General features: G+C 49.5%; 2 protein-coding genes across 5 annotated transcripts; one reads left to right on the forward strand and one right to left on the reverse strand.

Moving 5' to 3' along the window:
• Positions 1-434: 434 nt before the first annotated feature.
• On the reverse strand, positions 435-10,991 carry LOC114849615 (protein SON). Of its 3 annotated transcripts, none has more exons than XM_029141236.2 (20): positions 10,837-10,991; positions 10,061-10,270; positions 8,136-8,179; positions 7,686-7,879; positions 7,465-7,595; positions 6,726-6,949; positions 6,268-6,556; positions 5,997-6,196; positions 5,598-5,750; positions 5,116-5,291; positions 4,882-5,031; positions 4,648-4,734; positions 4,303-4,503; positions 4,014-4,124; positions 2,360-2,476; positions 2,095-2,242; positions 1,927-1,995; positions 1,397-1,512; positions 1,205-1,306; positions 435-1,046 (listed from the first exon to the last, which is right to left on the reverse strand). In XM_029141236.2, exons 1-20 carry the CDS (start codon positions 10,917-10,919, stop codon positions 969-971), a joined length of 2,883 nt encoding a protein of 960 aa, XP_028997069.1. In that variant the 5' UTR covers positions 10,920-10,991; the 3' UTR covers positions 435-968. The 3 variants fall into 3 exon arrangements, with proteins under 3 accessions (XP_028997069.1, XP_028997078.1, XP_028997061.1); XM_029141245.2 differs by having other exon boundaries at positions 4,897-5,031; positions 6,726-6,952; XM_029141228.2 differs by having other exon boundaries at positions 6,726-6,952.
• A 6,106-nt stretch (positions 10,992-17,097) lies between these two features.
• On the forward strand, positions 17,098-26,688 carry anos1a (anosmin 1a). 2 transcript variants are annotated; one of them, XM_029142697.3, is made up of 14 exons: positions 17,098-17,384; positions 18,384-18,443; positions 21,980-22,045; positions 22,710-22,932; positions 23,059-23,243; positions 23,888-24,017; positions 24,087-24,283; positions 24,388-24,514; positions 24,600-24,707; positions 24,783-24,871; positions 24,976-25,147; positions 25,340-25,563; positions 25,651-25,801; positions 25,877-26,688. In XM_029142697.3, the coding sequence occupies exons 1-14, from the start codon at positions 17,181-17,183 to the stop codon at positions 25,927-25,929; spliced, it is 1,989 nt and encodes a 662-aa protein (XP_028998530.1). In that variant the 5' UTR covers positions 17,098-17,180; the 3' UTR covers positions 25,930-26,688. The 2 variants fall into 2 exon arrangements, with proteins under 2 accessions (XP_028998530.1, XP_055370270.1); XM_055514295.1 differs by lacking the exon at positions 17,098-17,384 and adding an exon at positions 17,927-18,224.
• Positions 26,689-26,974: the final 286 nt, after the last annotated feature.

The raw sequence follows: 26,974 nt of genomic DNA on the forward strand, positions 1-26,974 counted from the left end.
GTTTGTTTTTATTGTTAACTGCCTTTTGCCTTTTGTTTTGTCAGCCCAGAGTGAATTATGTTAATTCATGGCGTTTTGTTTTTTCAGTCAGTAAAGAAAAAGCGCCTTCTTAGACCTACAGTAATTCCCCATCTGTCACACTCGTTATGCACTTAAACAGCTTGCATCTTTTTAAACCTAGCAGTACAAATATATATTCCTATGTAATGCATGAACATATTCTTCACTGACGAGTAACTGACACCATTAGACTGAGTGACAGATGCAATAATTATATGCATAGACTCCTGCACTACTCCTGTTTTGCCTGGTTGCAGACACATGGTCAATGTTTGCAGATGAAGTGGGAAACGATGCCCCCTGCTGGTCACACCCTGTACTTGTACTGTACCCTGACAAACTCGTTAGGAAAAAAATAATGCTTTACTACAAACCATAAATATATTCTTTATTTTGTCTTTACACATTTAAGAACGAAGGTTCCACCAGCAGCATCGCTTTAAGGAAACACTTGGTTAGAAACAATTAATGTGATATCAGCACTAAGAGAAAAGCTCATAACCATCACAACAGTCACTTTCTGTAACTGTAACATGTAGTCAGGCTACAGCTTTGAAAGCTTTGTTCTGCTGTTTTGTGCCAAAATGTAAATCAGTTAATATATAGCACACTGAAATGCTACTATATCACACAGGTCACTGTACTGTACATACATGCCATTTACTTTTAACACAGGATGGGCTCTTCCCCCAAAACACTGGCAAAATATATTTGCAAACGTGTCATAAACACCATTAACGATTAAACAAGAGAATGTTACAGGTACAGTAGAAAATTGGTCATTAGTAGCTTTGAGTCAAAGACGCTCTACATGCTTCACAGTGCGTTCTCTGTGGAGGCTCCGCTTTCAGTTCTCAGAACTTGGATGTGGCTGTTGGGTGGAAAACATAAACACTAGATTTGTAATCCTATGTGGAGAACAGGGGCCCAGTGGAAGCAGCAGTGAAGACGGGGCCAGTGTAGAGTCCTGGTCCATCAGCAGGAACCTGGGAACCAAACAAAACAGACTAATATTAAGAGTAGATCATTAGTCCACTGACGAAGTGCTTAGAGTTAGGTAGGTAGGTGTGGAAGCATAAATGCTCATTTCAATTACACTGCTGGCCTGTTGTGTGTGATCTAAATGTGCTAGTTCCAATATTACCTCTCCCAGAGCCTGCAGGGCAACGGTAGCTGCCATGGCCTTGGCGTGTTTCTTATTGGGACTTGCTGTCTGCGGCTGGTAGTCGATGCCATTCACTGTAACCTGAGGACAAGCAGGAATGCAAACGCAGCGTTTTAAGTCTGGTCCAATGTGTAAGTAGCGAACGGTAAGAAGATAGATTAAAGGACTTACCTTGAAGAGGAAATTCTTGCGGTGGTCAGGGCCGCTGTGATGCACCATGACGAAGTCCGGTTGCATTATTCGTCTCTTGTTACACAACTCAATGAGGGCAGACACTGGGTGTTTTCCTGTCCACGGACAAAAGGCAGAATAAGGCTTTAAAAAACTAAATACTTCCTTACTTGCTACTGATGTTTGCTACTGATCACATTGTGCACATATCACAAACATCTGTTTCCAGTCACTCAGTACAACAGGAGCAGTATTAAAAACTTTAAAGTTGTAGTTTGTTTAAAAAAAAACTGTAAAGAGAACAATATCAGGACTTTGGAATGTAGTACACTTACAATACATATTGTAGATATACATGAATAGTGTTTGATGTGTGTACGTGTTTGATGTGTTTTAGGTTTCATCTAATGCAGTGCTTGTGTAGTTTTCTGTATATGCTTTATAAACAGATATAAGAGCTAAGTTCTTGCACAATAATATTCAGATTTGACTTCAGTCTACATGCTGTTACTGCTGGTCACGTATGTTACCCATTAGATCCTTGGTTACCACCAATCCTCCTGTCTGCTTCTGTGGCTTCTCTCCTTCAGCAACTAGACCTAAAACACAACAATGACCTCATCAACAGCGTCACGGTGTGTAGTAGTACAATGAATGATGTGATGTACATGTGGGTGACATCTCCTGTGGGCTCAGACCTTTGCGGTCAACCTTGAAGTCGATGATGATGGGCTCGATGGTACCCTCGCGGTTCCTCCCCAGGCCCTCTCCCGTCCTCCAGCCCATCTTTCTCATCAGGAACTCCCCGACACCTCCTGACACCGGAGCCGCTCTGAGGAACTGGTCCTGGCAGAGGCACGGACGATCACAATAAACTGACAGCGGCTCTTTGCAAACGTTATCAAGCTCCTCCCTCCTGCAGATCACTCTAGTTTAGCATTAGCTCAGACGTTGGTATCTTACTTTCTTCAACCAGGCTTGAGGTCCACTGTTGGAGAGCTCCTCTGAGCTGAGAACCTGGGCTCCAGTTGAACCAGTGAAGAGGCCAGGGACAGTGTTGGACTGGGCCCACGCGTCCACCTATTAAAACCAGACATTCTTCGTTTGTTTATGCTTCTGTTAAGGAGAACAGCACCCAAAAGCACAAGTCATGAGAGCGATGACGTTTGCAAGAATTCACACACTTTTGCCGGCTCACAACAGATATTACGTGTCCTCTATCAATGACATTCAGCATTACCGATAGCCATCAATCATCTACCTTGCAGAAGAGACCACCAATGTATGTCACCGTCTGCCAGTGCGTGGTTCTTATCCATGTTTGAGTCTACCTTGGAAAAGTAGTCACAGCGGGCAAAAACTCATTCCCATGAAGTGCTGTGAAAAAGATATTTAAGATTTCTTCTGTTTTTGTGTCTCATAATAGACAGTTTCAGATTTTCAAACAAAAATCTAACACAGAACAAAGGCAACGTGGGAAATCTGAAAGGTTTCTGAGGTTTAGTGACTGCCTAAATCCACAATGTGGAAAATGTAAACGTCCTGTGAATCCAAGAAACATTTCAGTTACAGACTATGAAGATGCTTCCCCAAACCTCTGACGTCCTCTTACGCTTGGGACACACATATTTTAAATTGGTTGATGCCAAATAGGGCCCATGTCTAGTCAGTCCCAGTTTAGTTACTTGGAACATTTGGTTTAGGCATCATTAAGGTGTTTTGAAGTCTTGACACTGTTGTACATTAGTCGTGCTTCTCACCCTGCCACTCTCCATTCTACCCTGTGTTTATCTGATGGTGGCGTCATGAAAACTGACCTTTACTGTGAGAAAGGCTGGCGCTTTTCTTCGTGTTCCTTGGATGAGCTGTGGCTTCCTCTCAGAGTTTCTATTGTGCACTTGGACTAATTTTGAAAAGTTAAAACTGCACTCCCTATTTGTAAATGATGTCTGAATGACGTGCAAGTGCGATTCTAGAACCCTGATATCAATACCTTTGTCACTCAATGTAGTAACCAGGAGGATGAAACCTTTTCCTATAGGCCGAGTTGGTATGACACCATCTTTTCACTTCAGTAACACAGGTACTTCAGTCTTGGGTGCTTTTCTCAGGTTGCTTTTGTTACATGGTAGATTTCGTTAGATCTGAAACAGTTTAGTCTGTGACACACACGCAAAGAAATGTCCTGAACAACTTTACACCAAAGGCCACAATCAGCAGCACTGTGTCAAACAGCAGTGGACAGCGTCAAAGCTTTAGGGCGCGTATTCAGAGAACAACAGACACAATGATGGAGCCAGGAACCGCATGTTAGACTGGAACTAACATGGAAATAACAGTGACCCACACAGAAATCAATAGTTCTGAGGAAAAACAAAAACAAACCAAAAACACAGGGAGCAGGAGAACCTCAGATGCATGTTACCTAGGCTGCATCTTATGAAAGGTAGTGTGCTGTATTAAAATACCAGTCTGACACAATTAGACTGACCAACCAATTGTAAATTCTTTCAAACAACTAGTTTGCATTGCAGGTGTGCAAAGAACTGTACCTAAAGAGAGAATGTTAGCATTTCACTATTTTCACTAATAATCTACGATGTGACGTGTTTATCACCTGCTCCTGCGCCCGGCTCAGCATGCAGATAGCACTGACATCGTAGGGGTTTTCAGCCAGTCTCCTCTGAGCTTTGATCCGCTCAGTCACAGCCTGAGAGATATCTACTGGCTGCAACGACGGAGGGACAAAGACAGGGATGGAGAGTCATAAAACATCTCAGAATAGAGCATAGAAAAGCATGTATGTGATTCTGAATCTTAGTAAATGCAGGTGAATCCACGCATGCCTCTTGTTGTTTTCTGCCACAGCATGTCCAGCTCTGACAAAGTGAACCCGGGCTTCTCACCTGCTGCGGCGGGTCTGGAAACACGCTGTCGTTGTCCCCCACAACCGCCGGCTGCTCGCCGACCTCCGGCAACGTTTCGCCTGATGTGGAGGTGGCCTTTGCTGAGGCACCAGAGGTCAGAGAAGCTTTGGAGCTTGATGGAGGTTTCTCTGCTTTATCAACCGGGACCCATTCACCATAGGCCCCCAAGAGCTCGCCCTCCTGGACAATCAAACACATTTTATTACAAGGCCTTAACAAACAACTGTTTGTACACGCTTTTAAATATATCTATATATTGTGCTATGTGACGTGCTGATAGAGTTTTTCTCAAAAGATACAAACCCAATGTGAATCTATTCTGACCTTTTTACGATGTTGGCATCCAGAAGACACAGGAAACTCCTTGGCCATGCCTGCATCGCTGCGCACTGCTGGACGCACTGACGTGTTCTGGGGAGGAATAAGGCGCATTTCATCATCGGATGTCCTCTAATGATTCGTATGCGTTCTTAAAGCTACAGCCAGCAAGAAGCAGCACAAATATGTAAATGTGTACATGATTCAGTTCTGTTAGCTCCTCTAACGGTTAGAACATACAGTGCGGTCTGTTACATTGATACTGAAGCTGATGGCTTTTTGCTCCTTCAGAGCTGATCCTCCGAACGGCTTCCCGTCGTCCTCTTCGTCTGAAACATGAGGCAGGGCCACGGGCAGCTCTCCTTTACTGTCCACAATCATCTTACATTTCTACAAACAAACATATGTTACAATATTATTTTACCTTTATTGCCATCACAGAGTAAACAGAACGCTAGAGTGGTGGAGCCTTACGTCAGTGAACTCCTTTATGCTGATGCTGTTGGCCTGCTTTGCTACTTTCCTCTTCAGCTCCTCCAGAGAAACACTGTTGGGCTGGGAGGGAGCAGGTGGAGGCTTGTTGGTAATGGATGGCAGTGGGAGCAGTGACGACAGAGCACTCATGTTCGATAAGGCAGCCGTCATCGTGGCTGCGAAAAACGGACATGAGATGATATTCATACTGAGTCACCAGAAAATACAGCAGAAGAAAACAGAAACAGCCTTTAACGGAGACAGGACAATGAGCAAAGATTCTGCTAAGATAAAGTTAGAATTCAAAAACAAACATCAAACGACTTTTTGAAGGTTAAAAGAAATAATCCCCCTGAAACAACAACATCAAAGCTTTCACAGATGCTTGAAGGAATAATATCAAGATAGATGGAGAACACAGTTAATGAGTACATGTAAGTATTAGAAAAGAAACATGCTGAAAAATGGGAGGCAAATCATACCAGCAGTCATACTGGCCACCGCAGCGTTCATGGCCATACTGGGCAGAGCCAGAGGCAGCACCGTGGTCCTCAGAGCGGCAGGGATGGGCATACCCGCTTTGGCACACATGGCAGCTGCATTGGCCTTAGCGATCTCCAACAACTGCTCTTTATCTGAGGAAACACAAAGAACACGAATTCAGGTTTGTTAAACAAAAATAGAAACTCTATGCACCTCTGCTGCAATAAATCCAAAGAAATAGAGCAGATTTGACACAGGACTATGTATTAAAGGTATAGAATGTGGTTAAAGGCAATGGCTGATCTGCATGCTGATAAGTCTGTGAAACACGTTATATGCTGCTGAGCATAGGTGTACACTCCACAAATTTAGCACACAGTGATGTCGTGTTATCTGACCCAGTTCGCTGATGCGCTGAGGGCTGTTGCTTGAGCTGCAGTGTTTACGGGTGGGGGATCTATTTTTGCGGAGGATGAGCACGGGGGAGTGACTTGGCTCTCGTTTCCAGCGGTCCCTCTGGCTGTATGTCGCCCTTCTCCGACTACGCGATGCGGATCGCGAACGCGATCGCGACCTCCGTGACCTTCGGCCCCTTGACCTGCACAGATTTAATGTTATATTTTACTTGCAGTTAAGTGAACTCAATTGCAACATAAAGGAATAACCTACCTAGACCGTGATCTCCTTTTCCTTGAACTGCTCCTGGATCCGGATCGCTTCCTGGGGCTGGTACACGGAGACTTGGAACGTTTATGCCTCTTTAATGACCTTCCGTCCTTGCTCCTCTGGGGAGACTTGGATGACTTCCCCCTCTTCTTCGCTGGTGATTTCACCTTGGCTGCAGAGGAACTGTGCTGTTGATGTGTGCTTGATGCTCTGAGCTGAGGGGAGCTGGACTCAGTGGTGTGACTGGGGTCAGATGTGGACTGGTTCAGCATGGACTGGCAGGTGGTGCAACCTGCAGAGTTACCATGACTGGCATTACGTTCTTGCTTCTCTTGATTTAGACTTTATTTTGACTATTGGTCTTTTGTATGTTTGCTAAAAATGAATGAACTAGTTTGATATTTGTATGTTTGATGAAGCATAACATGGAATAACATGCTAAATATGAGCCACGGTCCTACCTTGTTTTTGCTGTGTGGTTGTGTCCTTTGAATTCTCTTCTTCTTTCTTTGCTGACTTCACACACTGGTTGGGAAGCGGCAGTAACATTGTGCTTGAGTCTCTCGGCTCCTCTTTGTGGTTTATTCCGGTAGAACTGGAAGCGAGCTGGGGTGGCTGAGGGCTTTCTACGGGACCTTGATTAGACCGTTTGGTTTTCTCGAGTGCTCTTCTTTTTTGGGAGGAGCTTCTAGCAGTCACATCAGTCACATTAGGGGAGAATAAAACAGCATCATAACATGGATTAGAAACAGTGTTACAGTACATACAGGTTTCATGTTTAGGACAGTGGCATGATTACAGCAGTGTGTGATCTGTTAATCTGTTACTGCGGCAAACACAGGTCACATCACCCAGCTCCACAAACTGTGTTTTGATGGATGGTTACTACTTAAACTCAGCAGTTGTGACAACTAATACAAGGGAGAAGTCAGCGTTAGAAGCTGGGCCACATTTGCGAAAGGATTATTCTACCTTGTGTCAGTCTTGCTCTGTTTTTTCTGTAGTTCAACTTCTGCCTTTAATTTTGTTATTTCTATGTTATAATGTCTGCAAACAATGAGCATAAGCTTAGAACTTTGTACCATAGTGTTTAGTATATTTGTTTACTGCTAACCTCTGATATGACAATACTTCTAGAGTATGTTCAGAACTGGTCCCACACTACAGAACCAGCTGGTTCACTGATGGTTCTTGTCATACCTGGAGCGAGAGCGAGATCTCGTCCTCACAGAGGATGAATGTACGTGGAAACGATTATGGGAACGGGAGCGGGAACGACAACTCCTGCTGCCATGTCTTTCCTCGTCTCCTCTTGCCTTACTGGAGCTGTCCTGTTGATTCATGACATTTCATCAGTGTAAGGTGATGTTTCACTTCTCCAGCTTCATCATTTTTCTCTTAATTGATTCCAGTGTGTTTACCTGTTTTGGGATGATATCCGGCAGCTCCTCTCGTCTCCTTGGTGATGAGCTTTGTACACATTTGCCCTCCTTCTGCTTTGACACATACTCTGAGTCTGAGCCTGATGAGTCGTCTTTCCTCCTTTTTTTCTTCTTCCTCCTTTTTTCAGTTGAATGCCGCTTATGACTTTTGGACTTACTTTCCTTATCCCTACCTGGGCAAACATTCAGTCACTCAGCACCAGGTAAGCATGTTTTATACATCAGAAATACATTTTCTATGTCTTATTATCGATTGAGGGGTTTCAGGGTGTATTGTTGTTAGCATCCAGTTACATGATGCAGGGGTTATGACACTATACACAGCAACATATTCATTCTTGACTGTTTAATACTGTCATCTAGAGGGCAGAGTACAAGACGACACTAGTACGTTATAAAATTGAAAACACATGTTTAAAAGACACTTACTTTGCTTACTTTGCTCCTTCTTTGCCTCTGGTGGTGTGATTTTTCTGTGAAGCAAAGAAGAACATGCGAAACCTGTTAAGTTGTGTAGTGTTTAAATGTATTATGATCAAAGTTTTGGACGACTGAAAGCATCAGTGCCAGTTTCATATTATTCTTGAGCTGAACAGAACTAAACTAGAAACAAATATATATATATATATATATATATATATATATATATATATATATATATATATATATATATATATATATATATATATATATATATAGATAGATAGATAGATAGATAGATAGATAGATAGATAGATAGATAGATAGATAGATAGATAGATAGATAGATAGATAGATAGATAGATAGATAGATAGATAGATAGATAGATAGATAGATAGATAGATATAGATAGATAGATATAGATAGATATAGATAGATATAGATAGATAGATAGATAGATAGATAGATAGATAGATAGATAGTCTGGCACATTTCAAACACAATCAGTGAGTACATTTCTCAAGACTGAACATCATTGAGGAGTCTTCTAAAAGTCAAAGGTAATGAAGGACTAAATGGATAATTTTGGACTAGATCAGAGGTTCAATTTTCTTGCTTTTCTCATTTACATGTTCTTTTTAAATCTAAATTCTGTGAATATCTCTAATTCCACATATCCTTGACATCAATCTTTCTTATTCTACCTCAGTTTAATAACACACTCACATTTATTGCTGCATCAGAGAGCAGTGGATATGCTTTCTGGAAATAAATAACTCTCTAAGTTCTTCCACAACATCACTCTGGGAGATAATTAAGGAGGTAATTAGGTGGAAAATCATTCCACACTCATTTTGTATCAAAACAGAAAAAACCTGCAAAGCAAATGATGAAACAAAATGAAAAAACTAATGTAACAATAAAGCACAAAGATGAGACACTGAATGAAATTGTAACACTGGATAATATGCATACAAAAAGGCCAAACTGTACAAGCACGAACACATGCAACCAATTCTTGTGACACTGTGCTGACACAATACACACACTCATGTTTATGGATAAAAACCTCAAGACAATGATATTATATACATCTTTTATAACATTATATAACAGTAATACATATGTATAAGTGCTTCACCAAACCAAAATGATGTGACCCTCCCGACTTAAAATTATCAATACTACACTATAAAGTTTCATTACAAGTAAACCACATGCAGTAACCACAGAGGCCAAGAGGGACAGGGGGTAAAAAAAATACCGGCTCACAACAATCAACACTTTATAGCTAGTGGTGTGACACTCCTTCATTAATTTTCCTCTTGTGAGAAGAGTTAAGAACTTGAAGTGGGAGAAAAGCTACAAGACTAATTCTTAACTTAGATTCTACTGATGGTAGAATTGCAGAGTTGCAGACTCTCTTTCTGCTTCAATCTCTGCCCCAAACCCTATAGTGAGTCTGGATTCCTAAAGAAGCTCCAGAAAGCTGAAGCTCAGTCATCCGTGCTGTCTGCTTTCAGACACAGCTCTTCCTCACGTCCCCATTGAATGGCTCCACTGTCACAACACACCTGCATGCCTTTATGGCTTTCAAAATGACATTCATTCTTTCAAAAACATATCTCCAACTGCATCCCTCCAAGAAGGACTCTCTTCCTATGCAGACCTCGCATACATCACAGCATCAGTATCAGTATCAGTATCAACTTGGCATCTTCAGCAGTAGTTCCAAAAAAGTGATCGCCGCTTCACAACCACAAAAAAGGAAGCAGTTTTGTCTCCTACAATATCAGAAAAATCAAATCCTACCGCTCAATCAAAAAGGATTAATCACACCAATATACATGTGAGAGCTTCTAATGATATACTGTATACTGTATATGACAAACACGCTGAGCAGCAATAAGTACAGTCATTGACAAAGCATCACCTCGTCTGATGTCTGCTTCCTCCCTCCTGCTCTGGGCCGGACTCTGAGCTGCTCTCCTTGTCTTTGTTCCTTTTCTTCTTCTTGCTTTTATGCTTTTTCTTCTTCTTGTGTTTCTTCTGTGAGCTGCTGCGCCTGACGTCTCTTTCTTTCTCTGAAGGAGCCTTGTCCGCTCCATGCTTGTCACTACCAGCTCCCACTCCTTCACCAGCGCTGGGACACACAGAGGCACAACACATGTCACTGTTTGGTCGCCACATAGCTCTGCTAGACGGTCAGTCTTATTTGGATCTCTCTGGTCTTCAACTGAGCAGGACCAACATAAAACTAAGCGGTTCTAGGGTTGTGGGTTTAACAAACTGGGCCAGACTTTACCAAGCCAATGCATCTTTACGCACCATTTGTAATCCTATCTTCTGTACTAGCATAGTGAAAGATTTAAGATAAACAAACCCAATTTCGTTCGGTTAGTTAACTGTTATTCGCTATTGGGTTTTTTCACCGTACATATATTAACGAACTGCACTCTTAATTCTTGACGATCTCATTTTATCCGGCTTTTTATCCACACATCGTCACTCCCACTAGTGTCGTTGCTACTCGTCTTCCAGCTACGCTTCACTGTGTAAATGTGCGGCTAACGTTCGCTTGTATCGTTGTTAAAATTGTCAACCGGGTCGCTGTAGTTATAAAACATCACATTTCCTCTGTTCGCCCACTAACGTGATTCGGCCTGTCGCTTATAACGGTCAAAAAACCCAGTAGAAACGCTGACATACGGTGTGTCTTCATTCTGGTCCTCAATTTCTCTGATTTTATTCAATATAAAATCTTGAAAGATTTCCTCTATGTTGGCCGCCATTTTTTATTGTGCATCACTGCTGATCCGGACAGGAAGTGTTGCGGATTGCCCTTCGTTCCGGGTGTTCCGGTCCGGGCGCGTTTCTAAATTAAGTAAAAAGAAAAAAAATCAAACAGTATTCTTAAACCAAAATCAGCATCCGTGCCTCACATTTATTGGCGTTCGTTTGCTCTGACACGGGTTGATTTCTGTAAATGCATTTATCTATTACATTTGTCAGCTGTTGCGACATCGTGTTAATGTTGTGTCATAAACCGTTCTGACACTAGATGGCAGAAGAGCACCGTGCCCAACACTATAAACCAACCCTGGCCACAGCAACATGTGAATTCTAAAGAGCATTATTTAAAGCATAATGACTCTCTGTGACATTTTGATATCGGTGGTTTGATGCTGCTTCTCCTCACATGATGAATTCGAATGACAAATGGTGATGCTTATCATTTATTGATGGAAAGTCACATCACCTGCCCGAGAGAAATGGGAATAGCTATTGAGCAGAGCGCATGCAGAAGCACAGTGGCAGCTATAGATCAGCAGATAGAGGCACAGATGTGCTCTGCTTTGTGTTGGCTGCTTTACGAGTTGATGACTTTTATGAGTTGTGTGACCTTTGCAGGGACATCTAGGATCTAAGATAAATACCTGACTGAACTGTTTGTATATGCAAGTAGACACAGTGCTTATTCTTTAACAGACACTCGCTTTAATGCAGCACTGATTAAAAACGCTGTTTAATGTCAAGCATGTCTTATTAGGTGATGTTATATACAATACATCTTAACTCTATGTTTTAATGAATTTTAGATGAGAGAAGCACTCTGTGATAGAGACAAATGGGCTAAATCAAGGCTTCTTTCCACATATGTTAGCGTGAGTTGACAAAGTTGATTTCCTGTTAAATGTAAGGGAAAACAAACAGTTGCTGGAGGAGGAGCCACGTTTCTCAGCCAGAGAACCTTGAACAACTTATCTGTAATTCCACAATAAATAATAACCCGCAGCAGTTTCTTCATGTGCAACCATTTAAGCACATACATGCAAACAGGTAATTTGACAGTACAAACGCTTCCACCGGGACTGTTGCTAGAGAGACGCACACACTCAGTAAAACCACAGGAAGCGATGAACATCCCGGTTTACGAGGTGCACCCCGTTAAACTGGGGCTTCCCTTCCATAACAAGGGCCTGCGAGCGGTGTGGAAACACCATTCAGCTGTCCGCGTGGAGCCCGAGGACCCCACACCGAAGAGTGGGATTCCTCCACAGCACACACGCAGAGCGGATGACACGCACACAAACAAACAATGGAAAACACGGGATGAGGAATCACCGGGGCTTCACTACCTGTGAGAGGCGATGACACGAAGCCAGATTGCGCGGGTTCGTCCTTGTCTCACGGCTGAAATCAGCGCTCGGCAGTGTGCGGGTCAGTGAGACCAGACAACTGTCAGTGCACCTACTGTAAAGACTGCATCAGCTACGAAACCCACATGGTTGATGAGTTTTTACCAGTTAGACCAATACGTGTCCAGTTTCAACACAAGGCTCCACATTTACACATTCACCTGCTACCTGCGGCTGCACCTCTTCATTAAATGCTGGTCCTGCGATCCAGTGTTGTCTTTCCCGACTGAACTGTGCTTGACATTTTGAACAAAGGCCAGCGTTGCTCCAGGAAACACTGGCATCTGCAACTGCACACACCATGAGTCAATTATGTCGTCATAGCGTGTTGGTTTTATGTGTGAGGCAGCAAGTGGAGCCCTCGGCGGTGGAGCTCAGAGGGATTTTCTCCTTCCTGTTGTGGCCGGACCACCAGAGCACCGGCTCCACAGCGACGCGGAGACACTCGCAGCTATTACAGGAGCTGAGCAGAACCGAAAGCACGGCACAGATCTGGTCACGGGCTCGGGTCGGACGCGTGACACGCGGCCGCGAACCGATTCATCTTTAAAGGTGAACTGACCCTGACGCTCCATCCGAGTCGCTCTCAGCCGTAGAGGCTCGTTAGAGCAAACGCAGAGGGATCAGCGTCTCGTTAACACTGCAGGATGCTCCAGCGCGGCCTCTCGGTGCCAGGCATGAGGGAACCGGCAACCCGAGGAGGATCTCCTCAGAGTTTCCGAAACGTCATGCTCCCTCCGTTCCCTGGGCGAGGAAAACCCTGCCCGCCTGCCCGCGAGAGCCATGTTTGCGGTCGGTTTAATAGAAGAGCCGTAAAAATGCTGTTGTTTCGCAGCTACCAGTGAACGCTCCATCTGGGACGTCACCTGTGACCACGTGAAAGTGGACGCGCTGAGAAAGAAAGCACTCCTTGGCCTCTCCTGGAAACGGTTCCGCTGTGTATAAAAGTTTCCTCTGCACCGATAGAACAGCGAGAGGCATGAGGAGTCCTGGGCCTCGGGCTGCAACATCTGGACTCACCACCGAACACAAGCCCTTAAAAAGGCCATAAAGCGTGAACCTCTCTAATACAACTACAAATATGTTAATGTGCTGTTCATTTGTTATTTATGTACTGCATCACCTAAAAGTTGGCTCCCGTCGGCTTCCATGTGTGAAGCAACCTGTCAGGCAAAAAATTAAATTACAGTAAATGTCATCCACATTGTGATGGATATGGAAAGATGTGATCATGTCTGTGAACAATGTCTGCTCTATGTGGCTCTATGCGGTCAGCTGCCTGCATTCACCAGGCCTTTTTGCTCTATATGCGGCCCCCAATCTGCAGTCCAACTTCACGACTACTGTGTGATTCGGGTTCTTCAGTACTCACTAACAACACACACTGAACCTAAGATGCAGCAGTCTTCGTCTGCTCCGGCCTCAGTGTTTTTGTTCAGTCACACTCAAAGTTGAGACGAAGACAAACTGCAACTACAAATTACACAATACGATTTTCCAGGACTGGATGATTCTGCAATGAGCAGGATCATTGGAAACGGCTGAGGGGACGATGGCTGGGAGCTCAGTGTCCGCAGGCGAAGACGGGTCGTGGTTCACTACTTGTCAGGGACTGTTTCTCAACACATGATTGTGAGGAATCCAGGTCCTTCATCAACTGAAGTTTATAATACTGTGAAAGAATTCAAGGAATCTGGAGACCGCTGCTGGACGCGAGTGACATTTGAGCCTTTGGGCGGTCCCGCCGTGATGAATACGGCCACAAGTACTCGGGAGAACTCTGGAAAAGTAGTGTCGCTGCATCCAGAAGTGCAACCCAACACGCTGTTGTGCAAGGATGGAGCCATTCTTCAGCTCTGAGTTCTCTGGGCCCGAGCTCACACCAGATGGCCTGAAAGACAATCTGTGGTCGGACGAGTTGTGTTCCTGCTTGTTTTGGGTAAAAGCTGCCAAAGACAAAAAGAAACGTCCAAACTGTTATCAGCACAAACTGCACTGTACTGTATGAGTGCTGTGTGAGAATGCAGGGCCAAGTCGGCCCAGACGTCCTTGTGCCCAATTCCCCGAGAATGGCTTCGTTTGACCTTTGACCTCTCAGCCTATCTGGCCCCCGCAGCGCTCTGATGGTCTCATTCCTATTAGCCCGGGCTCTGCCGCACGGCGCTGTCAGCTGATCCGGCACCGATTGTTTTTGGCGCCGGTCTCAACATGTGTTTTCCCGTCACCCCGTCAACCTTGACAGCGACTCCCAGGACCCGTTCTGTGTGAGGAGCGCCGCTTCGTTCAGAGCCGCTGCCCCCGCCCTCGGGCTGGTGCCAGAACCTGGCTCTCAGCTGGCTCTCCATGTGGTGACATCATCGTGCCCCGCCGTTCCTGACCCAACAGCAACACACAGATGTGTGGGACACGATGTTTGCTCTGCTGTTTGACCGACTCCAACCGGTTCCTCAGCGCTCTCAACGGGGATATTTGTGTTGGGAGCGGGAGCCGGACCTCTGAGGCCGGGCTTCGGGTCGGCTGCCTGCGGGTTCTGTCCCTCTGGCTGTCTCAGATTTGTAGCGTTTGGAGAAGACGCATCCTGTTTCCTACGCTCACACACGGCGTTTTAAAGGAGAGACGGAAACCGTCCACTCTGCGTGAGCTGAGTGTGCGTTCGCTCCCGGTGGATTTGGGTCAACAACGTGCTCAAAGCTGCTTCTCATTACAACATATATGGTTTAACAACATGGAACATTAACTCTGCTATTGACACATTATTGAATCCAGTCTGACTCACGTTGGGTCTGTGTTTTAGCTTTAAATGCACCTTTTATACCTACACTGACAGCGGGTCAGGTTTGAATGTTTAAAAGTGCAACAATAAATAAATAAGGCCCGATTCAGGTTAATAAATAGTTGCTTTCATCATATACTGTACGTGATGCCTTTTGAAGGAAATGTCAAGAGGTCGTCTACACAAATGTGCACCAACGTTAAAACTCCAGAAAGCTCCTAAGTACATCACTTTTTATCCTTGCACTTCACAGGGCAATCACTGGAAATGCTTTTCAGTCATGATAACATTATTATATGTAATATAAAAAGCTGAAGACACTTAAGTTTGGTTTGCTCTCATTCAAAGCAGACAGAAGGACCAGGAGCTTCTTTATAACACTACCAGACCACGTGGTGGGTAAAAGAGTCAGTACTGTATGTTGGAGACGTGACGTTGGCCTTATGTTCAAAACCGTGATAACCCAAATAAAATGTACTTGGTGCAGCAGGAGACAGTCAAAGGTCCACATCTGAACATGCTTTTCCTTCATGTACGGGTGCATGAAGGTACGACCCATCGGGGATCTGCTGCAAACTGCAGGATGTTTGGGGAATGTGAGGATTTGTGCATGGGATTGGAGGCCAGGAACCACGTTAAAGCACAGGGGAAGGGCAGGCGTTTCTGTCCAACCTTGGTCCCGGTCCAACCCGTCCTTGGCTGAACTGCAGCTCAGGACAACTCAGCTGCTGTGTCTTTTTATTTTATCCGACTTTTGGACTGGAACCGTGCAAAGGTAGCTGCGAGTGCCAGCGGGGAGCACAGCGAATAGGTCCTTCGCCACTCGCCCCCACCCTCCGATAAGTGTCTCATCACTTCCCTCCAGACTGACAAGATACGCGCGGCAGCGACGGGAGGCCCAGAAAGTTTAACAGCAGACAAACGCGCCTACTGGAGAACTGGGAAATCCACTTTAGACAGAGGAAAGCGAGACGGCGGATTTCGCTTGCAGCACATTTTCTTTGTAAAAAGCGGCGAAGAGACAGGAGAGTTGAAATCAATAGCAGAAGTTAAGAGAAGCAAGAGAACGGGGAAAAAACATCACGGTGAACAAAGTGGCAGCAACCTTAAGAAAACAGCAGCTGACTCAGGTAAAGACAACAGAGAACGAGGATGGGACGACTGGATAACGTTTTGTCTCGTTTATTTCTACTACAAATGACCGTCAGGTTCAAAGTGGAGGGTGCAGCTTGGCCTCCAGTGCACTAGGGGGCGGTCTTACAGGTGGGAGAAGACTCTCCTGGTGTGGACGAGGACCCAAAGCCAGGATTGACTGTACAGTGGGTCAGGTACTGTAGTGAAGGCAGTGGATGACAACATCTGCCCAATGTCCCCGCAGAACAGAGAACAAATGAAGACGGGACGAGGAACAGTTACACAACCACAAAAGCATCAGAGGTGAGGGGTGATAGAAACCACCAAGTCCACACAGCTGCAGTCCAGTGAACACAGCCAGCATCACAAAGACGATGAATGATCCAAAATCCAATATTTGAAATGGACAGCGCTTGTTGAGAAGCCAGAGGACAGAGAATTCATGGAGCGACGGCGCTAGAGACAGAAAACAGAGTTAATGGACCCAAAGGACAAATATTTCCCCTCAACTGTGGTAAAGTGCCAGTAAAGTAAAAGGAAATGAAAACGATGCTAGAACTTTGGTTATTTACCACCACTGGTTCCTGCACTACTCGACTTAACATGATACTCAAGTCATATACAATAAATAAATAAATCGTGATAAAACCCCGTTCTTCTAAATGCATAATGAAGGAGGCCCTGATGAACTAGGTTCCTGAAAGGTTCGGTCCTCTCATCGTTTTAAAACACCAACAGCGGCTTCTTCTAGTCCAGGTTTGTGGTTCAGGTGCCCCCCCCCCCCCCCCCCCCACCCCCCAGCGTCCCTGACCCCGACCGCGTACGCCTCGGTCTCCTGGCTCCTCCCTTGGCTATATAATTTGAAGTGGAGCCGGGCGTCCGTCAGACGAGTCCCCGCTGCACGCGCCCGCTCCTCCGCCAGCCTCCCGGAGACGAGGGAGAGGAAGATGCCGTCCGCCAGCCTGCCCCCGTGGATTATCCTGCTCCTGCTCGGCGGCGCCGCGTGCGCCGGGAGCCAGCGCGCCGACGGCCGTGACGGCGGCGGCGGTGATGATGATGATGATGGTGATGATGCCGCCGTGGCCCGGGCGCGGTGCGCGTCGCGCTGCCTCAGCCTGCACAGCGTCGCCGCGCTCTCCACGCGGCTGCAGGTAAGCGCGAGCCGAGCGTCCCGCGACCCGCTGCGCGCGCGCGCGTGCGCGCGCTACAGACGGCGGGATCGGCAGGTGGACGAAGGGCGACGGGAGCACGAGGCAAAGTTAGATCCACTTGCAGAAATGTTAACGGTCGCGTCTGTTGAACTTGTTTGAAACTCCATTATTTCCTTTACGTCGGTGCGTTCTCATAACAGATAGAATCTATTGACGTGATGCGAAGTGAACGTGATATTGTTATTATCTGCGTGGCTGTGACGTAAGAGCTGAACCGAGAGTTGCGTTAAAGCGTTCTGACAGAGGGACCAGAACAGGCCACGGCCGTTATAGTGATTATGTTATTCGTACAGATCCTCTGTCACACGACTCGGTCGGCGCCGCTTTGATCCGGGCGCCGGGTTGAAGCGGACCAGTGCTGCGGACGGGCCGAGTCAGACGTCAGAACCTCTGTGGCGCTGTCGCACACCTGGCACCGGATCCGCACACGCGTAGCCTCCGACGCGACAGCGCCGACGCGCGTCTCCCAGCATGCAGCGGGAGACGCGACGCGGCCCCAGTTCGCGGCGCTCTGATGTCGGATCGCTCACGGGTGAAGCGTGAACGTGGGCGGGCGGCGCCGCTCCCCGGCCTCCGGCTGATGGGACGGGACGGGGTCAGCGCAGACGTAGACGCTGAGTCCTGACGATGAGGAGGAGGAGCGCCTCCGCTCAGGAGCAGGCCGTTCGTACCCGTCCTCCATCAGTGGGGCTCCGTTTGTTTGTGGGCGGAGGCCGCGCCGCCATCGCCGTCGCCCGCGACCCCCACAGCGCGTCCCCTCCACCAGCGTTCACCCTAGAGGTCCATAACCTCCTGTGTTTGTCTGAGAACAGGAATCCATGAAGGGCAGAATCCAACCCTTGTACTAGAGTGAACTATAATATAACTATAACTATAATTCAGTTGAAGCGTTTCAACCGGTCCGACGCTCTCATTCGTGCCTCTGTCTGTTCTTCACAGTCTCCCCCTCAGAACAACGGGTCCTTGGGCTGGTGCCGCGGCCACAAACAGTGTGCGAAGGTAGGTCACCGCTGATTACGGCGATATTTAGTCTAGCGATACTTTACAAACTGTAACTTACATTAACCCTGAGCGCTAAATACCTGCTCTGGCTCCACAGAAACTCATTTTTAATCCTTTGGCAGGAGCACGTTTGTTATATTGCGATCTATCGATCGGACCGCGATCCAGCTGGACGTGCGTTCGGCTCAGTCAGACCTGCGTTGGCCTTTTTACTTTAATATGAAATTAAATATGTTATCACTTTCAATATGAGTGGATCAATTAGCAGGTCTCGCTCTCACACTGGGTTGATTTGCATTCGTTAGCCTCAAGTCATTTCCTCCGGCTCACGTTCACCAGCATCTTTACTGCAGCTTCACGTCGTCTCCAGCCTCGTCTCACTTGTTGAATTAACGATATGTGATAATCCAGTGTGTTCCTCTCTCCCCTTGTTTCATGAAGCACGTGGTACGACCCGCGGGCGCCCCGAGGCGCTGCAGCGGCGCTCGCGTTGTTCACCCCCACATCACACGCGCTCTAAATGCACGTGTTGATACCGTCCGTGGTCGCGTGAATGATATCAACAAGGCTGCTGGCGTTTCCTCCTGTGATAAATCAATCTACCTGTGTGTGTGTGTGTGTGTGTGTGTGTGTGTGTGTGTGTGTGTGTGTGTGTGTGTGTGTGTGTGTGTGTGGTGGTTATTAGCCATTTCCCAGCTCCACCATTCATCACCAAACCTCCTTTATTCTCTGACGTCCTATACATCACCGCGGTTTCCCGGCTCATACATCAGCAGCCGACGAAAATAGATGGAACTCACACTTGGCAAACTCCCCCACAATATTATGTTTGTCGTAAAACTTCCCCAGGTAACTTTTATGAAATCGTGCCCAGATAACGCGATCTTTCCGCGCGCGGCGCGCTGAATTCGAGGCGATTTCGGCTGAATGGAATTGAATGGAGCCGTCCGCAGACCAAACGCAGGCTTTCGATCGGCGAGCGGCAGACGAGCCGGAAGCGGAGGCGCTTCAGAGAGCGCCTGTCGTCACGCTTCCACCACGTCTCCATTTAAAGCGGCTGATGAAACGCTGAGAGCCCAGCGGAGCTCACAGTGAGATCCTTCAGAGGAATGCATTGATTTGGCGTTAAACTGCAAGAGGCCCTCATTTCACAATTAACCGCTATCAAACAGGAAACTAAAAGCCACTTAAGGGTCGCACTGGTTTATGCACAAAACACAGAGCAAGTTCTGTTCTCAGGATGAAAGGTTTTAACCTGGAAACAGCTGAGCTCGAACCAGACGCACTGACCATTCACTCATTCACTCAACAGGCTCCATTGGTCCTAAAGGTGAAGTGAAAGCAATGCCCAGAGCTTTTAGGTTATAGTTTATTATATTTATTATTGGATCTGCTGCATGAATCAATTTCTGCAGGAGCTTTTTACTTGCTAATGTAATTTAGTTGGAAACAGCACAGATGAAATGAAAGATGTGAGTGATATCATGTAAAGGCCTGTGTGTGTGTGTGTGTGTGTGTGTGCGTGTGTGTCTGTGTGTTATATTATATTTATTTATTTAATATTCTGACTCTGCCCGGCTCAGTCATCCCAGATATGATGTGCTGCAGGTGAATGAGCCCCGTTGCCACGGTGACCATATGGCGTTTTACGTTGCGATGCGGCAGCCGTGGTGAGGGCTTCATTTTCTCACCCTGACGTCTCGCCTCACACCTCCCACCTGCGTGACCCGGCACCGGCCCGGTCCGGCTCTGCGGCCCGGCCCGGCCCGACGGGAACTTGTTGCAGCTCGTTAGGCGCTCCTTCACTTTGGCTCGTGACCATTTGGCCTCGGCCGCTCCCTCGCGGACCCCGGTGCTAATGAGCGCTTGTTAATCCTTCCGCCACTATCTCCTCCAGGCAGACGGCCATTTGCGAGTGTTGATTAGCAACACACTCCCACGCAGTCCGCTTTGATTCGGCGGCGTGAGATGGCAGCGCCGCAGCAGCGGACGCGCTGACGCTCGCGTCTCAACGCGACACCCGGACAATTGGCGACCTGGTTTCAGCGGCTCTTGGCGGTGTTCGGTCCCCGCGGCCTCGTTGTGGTGCCGCCTGTGAGCCAGGCACCCTCTCTCCTCACCTCAAACTCATGTTCCCAAATGCGTAGAGGCACTCGTGAGGTGATGTGCTCTGCGGAAGGCGCTGGGGTCCTGTCTGCGGATGCACAAAGGCCTGGAACGCTTTCAAAGGCGAGTTGTGGAAGCAGGAAGGCCGAGACGAACGCCGGCTCTGTTTCCTCTCCGAGGGCTTCGTCTGGGCAGCGAACCAAGCGGCGCCGAGCGCCGGCACAACAGCGTTCTGCACGCTCAGCAGAGGAGTTACTCGCTCCATTATCTCGGGCCGGTCATGGAGGACACACACGCACGCACGCACGCACGCACACACACACACACACACACACTCCTCACCTCAGCAAAACAAACACTTGCGAGGCTTTGTGACCTAACGCAGCCGCTCAGATTCCAAATTGGTATTAAACTCTGCAGCCAAGACAAAAATATCTGTCTTCGCCGCTCGCGGGGGCCGCTCAACCACATCACAAAGCCCCCCCTGCCCCAGCCAGCTTTATTTGCGGCGCGCTGGAAGGAGGAGGACGCTTGATTGAAGCTTGAAATGGGGCGGAAAACGAAGCGACGCGGTACGCCGGGAAAAGGCAGGAGAGTGGGAACGTCAGTCTGGATTATGAGACGAGAGGGGGTGGGGGTGGAGCAAGGCGGGCGAGGGGCTCAGACATGCTTCGAGACGCTCGTTACGGAGCCCATTGGTCGGAGGCCTCCGTCCTCCTCCTCCTCCTGACGCTCACGTTTCTGGTCCTGAGGAGATGGCAGGAAGCGCGGGTGAAGGTTTCCAGCGTGCCCGGTTCTGGACCTGCTACGGGACCGGCTCCTCTGCGGGTCCAAACTCTCCGCTGACTCGGTGGACTCGGGTCCTCTCAGAGTCCAACTGTGACCTCGTCCCCACTGTTTCTCACTACAGCATGAAATTAGGCCCAGCTACGCCTCCTCCCCCCGGAGCCCGCGTACGGATCTGCCTGCGCGGTTTAGAGGACGCCGCCGCTAATTAGCGCCATGCTCCAGAACACAGGACACGGTCAGAGGACCGGAGGACACGGGCCGGGGTTCAGGTTTATGTGGTTAGACACCAGCTCTGCTTCCATTCGCCTTCACGCTGCATTCAAATATCAGACTCGTAGTAGAATGGATCGCCGTCAGGATTAATAATAATATTCCTTTGAAATCTTGATATTTCACAAAAGCAAACTTTGATCTGACAGCTAGACGGCAAACAATCAGACAGGCAGAGCTTATCTGTGGTGATAACAGAGCGGTCAGCGCTGCGGGCTCTAATAAGAAAACCCACAGTCTGAATAATTCATATGAACATGAAAAGTTCCTGTGCGAAAACGCTTTCAGATTTTAGCTCCAGATTCACCTCCAAATATTCGCATTTGACTCTAATCTGCGCCTTAACGCTGTCGCTGTCACTCCCACAGTGCCTGGAGCCCTGCAAGGACTCATGGGAAACGGAGAGACGGAGCAGTTGCAGGGAGCTGTGTGAGGTAACGCCGGATGCTTGGCAGCGCCGCGGCCCGAGGTCCCCGCGACGAGCCGTCCATTGAAGCCCGAATCAGTCAAACGAGAGCCGGTGACGCGCACTTAATGAGCCGAGCCGCGGAAGCGGGCAGAACTTTATTAGGATCAGACGGGAAATGCAGATTAGGCTGGAAATGAAGGAGGCGCAGGCACTTCAAGAAGGAATGTTCACTTAAAGTCTTATTTAATTAACCACACACCATTTGCAACTTTATTTCATTCCACTTTGAATATTGACTCAAAACACGTGAAACGCTGAACTTTACAACTTTCTGTTTACCTCATCAAGGGCATCATTTTAAAAATGTGCTATAAACACTCACTGACCCGCTAGTTACACCTGTACTCGTCTAAGATCCACCTTCTAATGTGCTGCTTCCCGGTGACTCAATTAAAACATACGGTACAATCATCAGCTTTCTGAGGAATAATCACCTCATTGAAAGACAACTAATGGTAGAGTTAGTGTGTATGAGCGCCTGAAATGTGTTAGCCAGTGGGTGAACTATTACAGCTTCTTAATTCACCAGATTAAATAAGAGAAATGAGAGCTCACAGTGACCTTTAACCTGTTGACCGCCGCGGTCCGATCGCCTCGTCCACGTGACGCGCGTGTCCCCGTTCCTCCAGCGGGCGTTTCCCAGGAAGCACTGGGAGTGCGTGGCCAGCTGCGAGTTCCTGCAGTCGGCGCTGGCGGCGAAGCAGGGCGCCTGTCCGGCCCCGGAGAAGGCCCGGGGCTTCGCGGCCGCCTGCGTGGAGAGCTGCGACCGCGACCGCGACTGCTCGGCTCGGAAGAAATGCTGCTCCAACGGCTGCGGCCACACCTGCCAGGCCCCCAGGGACCCCTACAGAGGTGAGACGCAGACGGGACGCTGCGGCCTAGAACCGGAGGCAGCGGAGGCTCCGTCACCTCCGATCGAACGGGTGGAGCCTATTCACGCGGGTGAAGCCTGCTAACGGGGTGACGCCCGTGTTCCAGGGGCCCCGCTGAAGCCGAGGCAGGAGCTGGGCTTCCAGGAGCTGGCCTCCGGGCAGATGGAGGTGCGCTGGTCCTCCCGCTTCAACGTCTCGGCGGAGCCCGTGGTCTACGTCCTGCAGAGGAGGTGGAACTTCGGCATCCAGCCCAGCGAGGACAGCGCCACCTCCTGGCAGCCGGTGGCACAGGTGGGTCGGCGACAGAGCCACGTAGGGCTGGGACCAGTCCGTCGAGCATCCACGTGTAGCTTGCTGTTTCCCTGTACTTCCCTGTTGAGTTTCCACGTTCAGCTCCCGCCTGTTCTGGCCACAAGGTGTCGCAGCTCTGCTCCGTCACCGCTGCCCCGTTTGTGGCTGCAGCGAGGGAACGGCAGAGCCCGAGTCTCTGAGGGTTCAAACCAATGCGACTCGCAGTCATACATGAGCGATCTGTCTCTCCAGCCTCGGCCTCCCACGCTTAAGGGGACCGGAGGGGAGAGGGATGGAGAAACCACTCGCTGTCACTCATCGGGATTTAGTGAGGAAGAGGAGGAGCGCCTCCTTCCTCCTGGAGCTGCTCCTGGGAGCGTGGCCAGTCGGAAAGTTTTCCACAAATGAAGTTATTTTTCATACCTGTCACGTTGTATCTATTACATGGTTAACATGTGATATTTATGAGCCTCAAACACATCACAGATTTATACTTGTCCCGTTGTCATGGCAGCAGGAACTGTAAATATGTGAAAACAACAACACTGTGATCTGATCTGTAAATAAAACAGGCCAGATGTGGGTTAAACAGGTGAAACCCAGGGGCTCAGGAGTCGGTAAACGACCTTTTTCCCGATCCGCAGACCACGGAGCAGAGAGCGAGGCTCTCAGACGTCCGGCCGGGACGCTGGTACCAGTTCAGGGTGGCAGCGGTCAACACGCACGGGACCCGCGGCTTCACGACGCCCAGCAAACACATCCACTCCAACAGAGGTGCGTCCCCTCCCCTCCACGCGCTCCTGTTGCCCGTGGCGGGTGTTAACAGCCTCCTCTCACCCTCAGACCCGGCCAGTCCTCCGGCTCCCGCTGAGCTCAGAGTGTCCAGCATGAGCTTCGGGCCCGGCAGGGCGGCGGCGGCCCGCCTCCAGTGGAGCATGCCCGCCGACCCGGACGTCCCCGTGCACCACTACAAGGTCACCTGGAGCTGGAGCTCGGGCCGACGGGCCTCGCTGGGCCGGAGGAGGAAGGTGGTGAGAGAGGTGAGGAACCGGCAGGTGCTCGGCGCCGCCGTCGACCCGAGGGTGTTCACGTGCGTGCGTGTGTGTGTGTGTGTGTGTGTGTGTGTGTGTCTGTGTGCGTCCAGAGCCACGTGGAGCTGGACAGCATGCGGTCCAACAGGAGCTACAGCGTGGAGGTCCAAGCCGTGTCCTACTGGGGACAGAGTCAACTCAAGGGCCCGCGAGCGGTCCTGCACTTCAGCACCCAGCACAGTACGTGTTCACGGCGCTCAGCGGAGACGGCGGCATTTACATTTTCAGCCCGATAACCTTTAGACCATGTTTGGCCGTTCCGCAGCCGCCGGCGCCGCTCCGTCGGACCCGACCGGCGACATGCTGGACGTGGGGACGCCGTTCTACCAGGACGGGGAGCTGCGGGTTCACGTGTACTGGCAGAGCAGCGCAGGTACGAGCATCACGCGGCCGCGCCGTGGCGTCCGCCCGCCGCTGCCCGTCGTCACGGTAACCTCTCCCTGTGCAGATCCCTCGGTTGAACGCTACAGAGTCCAGTGGGGGCCGGAGTACTGCAGGAACAACCAGACCCGACCCGCGCAGAAGACCAGCACCCAGGTAACCCCTCGCAGCCCCGGCGGGTGCCGGTTGCCAGGTTCGGGTTGCCAGGTTCGGCTTTAGGGCGGAGCCTCAGCCGGCGTCTCTTTCTGTTGCTGCTCCAGGAGAACTTCGTCAGCCTGCGCGGCCTCCTCTTCTCCTGCAAGTACAAAGTCCTGCTGCAGCCGATCAGCAGGAAGACGCGGCCTCCGGCGGAGAGCGCCGCCTTCCTCACTCCGTCCTGCGCCAGCATCCAGGCCAAGGATCCCAAACCCATCGCGTGTCCCGGAGCCGCAGGTCAGAACGCCTGGCGCGCGCCGCGCTGCGCTGGGATCCGCACACGCTCCAAACTGGTTGAGCAACTTTCAGAGTGTTCCAGTTTGCCTTTTCCCCGCTCCGTCGGGGAATTCCCTGGCAGTTTGCTCAATCGTACAGGCCCCTCCCAGCACCTGTTTTATTTAACCCCTCGACTGCCTCTCCCCCCGGCAGCGTCGCCCCAGGCGGTCCCGGCGAGGGCGGCCAACCTGACGGCGTCCTTCCAGGTGCGGAGCGGCAACGTGACGGCCGCCTTCAGCTGGGATGCGTCCCCAGCCGGGCCCCGGCAGAGGCTGAGCGGCTACCGGGTCACCTGGACCGAGATCCTCCCCGCCGGCCAGCCCAGCGGCAACAAGCTGCCCCACAGCCTCGTCTCCCAGTCCCAGATCCTCCCTCCGGTCCGTGTGAAGGAACCCCCGGTCCTGTTGCGGTACTGGATTTGGATCGCGGCTCACGCTGACCTTTGCCCCCTCTCCGTCTCTCAGGACGCCCGTGTCCTGGTGGTGCCGGGCCTGCGCCCGGCCAGCGTCTACACGCTGGAGGTCCGGGCCGTCACAGCAGGGGGCGAGGGCGCCACCGCCAGGCGAACGTTCCAGACCCCCGGATCCCAAAGCGCCGCGAGGCACGGCGGGGAACGTGAGTGAGGCCGTTTTCCTGTGTTCAGCGCTGACAGTTCCTTCACTGCTCCACTGTCATGTCCTCCTCGAACAGCTCCCAAGCTGAGGATGCAGCTCCACCAACAGCCGGTCGTGGAGAGGCACTGAGGCCTGCATGAACCCCCCCCCACCCTCAGCGCGGTCAGGGATCTACAGAGCTCCACGTCCAGCCTCGTGATCAGTGAATCCCCTTCAACTACCGGAAACCATCCAATCAAATCTCTCCGGGCCACAGTGGACGGTTCTGCGCCGAGGAGTCAGATCTGTGTCCTCCACCCTCTGATGGACGGAACCACCCGATGCAGGGGCTTCTCACCCGGAGACCGGAGGTGTGGCCTTCCTTCCAGTTTCAACCCGACGCGGCGCTTTGCTGCTCACCTGCTCTGCAACCCCAGTCCCGAGTTCTGGTACCGGGGCCTGGTTCCCCCCCTGTCGCATGCGAACACGTGTATCTTGGTGTTGTCAGTGTCACTGAGTGGTGCAGTGCTGTACGTAGCTGAAGCCGAACGCCCCACAGCTGGTCTGTCTGTGAGGTGGAGCTCCCTGTGTAAATGCTGTACATACTGTTTGTCTGTATTTATTAGCCGTGGTGTTCAGTGTCTCCAGTAAACGTGAGCGTCGTCTCCGGAGCCCCGGCACAAAGTGCTTCGGGTTCAGCTAAGCCTGTATTCCATGAGTTCCTGGCAGTTTGCACAGACTGTGTGTGTTTCACAAATAGACTTTACACAACTCCAACCTAAGTGTTTTGACTCATAGCTAAACTAAAAAAAAATAGACAAGAACCAACATAAGACACTATTTTACTGGTTGAAACGATGTGGTGCTACACTGGAATTCGCAGACAATAAAAACACAGCGTGCAGTTCAGCTGGTGTCTCTCCTTCAGTTGCTTCTGCCTCTTATCTTCACTCAAATTGAGTCGTTCTCATTCCCTTTAATTTCCTCTGTCTTGTTGGCGCGTTGTGGGAGTCAGCGCCGCCTTGTTTCGTTCCTTATGATTTCATCGTGTTTTCAGCTCCTCCGCGCGGCTTTCTTTTTTTTTCCAGCATCCAGCGGTGACCTTTGTCCGTTGAGAGAATTTATAATGAAGGCGTAGCCGAGTCTGTATTCCTGCGGGGCAGACTCATGCAAAAACAAAGCTCTGAACTCTAAT

The sequence above is a fragment of the Betta splendens genome, chromosome 2, assembly GCF_900634795.4.
Source record: "Betta splendens chromosome 2, fBetSpl5.4, whole genome shotgun sequence".
Taxonomy (NCBI): Eukaryota; Metazoa; Chordata; class Actinopteri; order Anabantiformes; family Osphronemidae; genus Betta; species Betta splendens.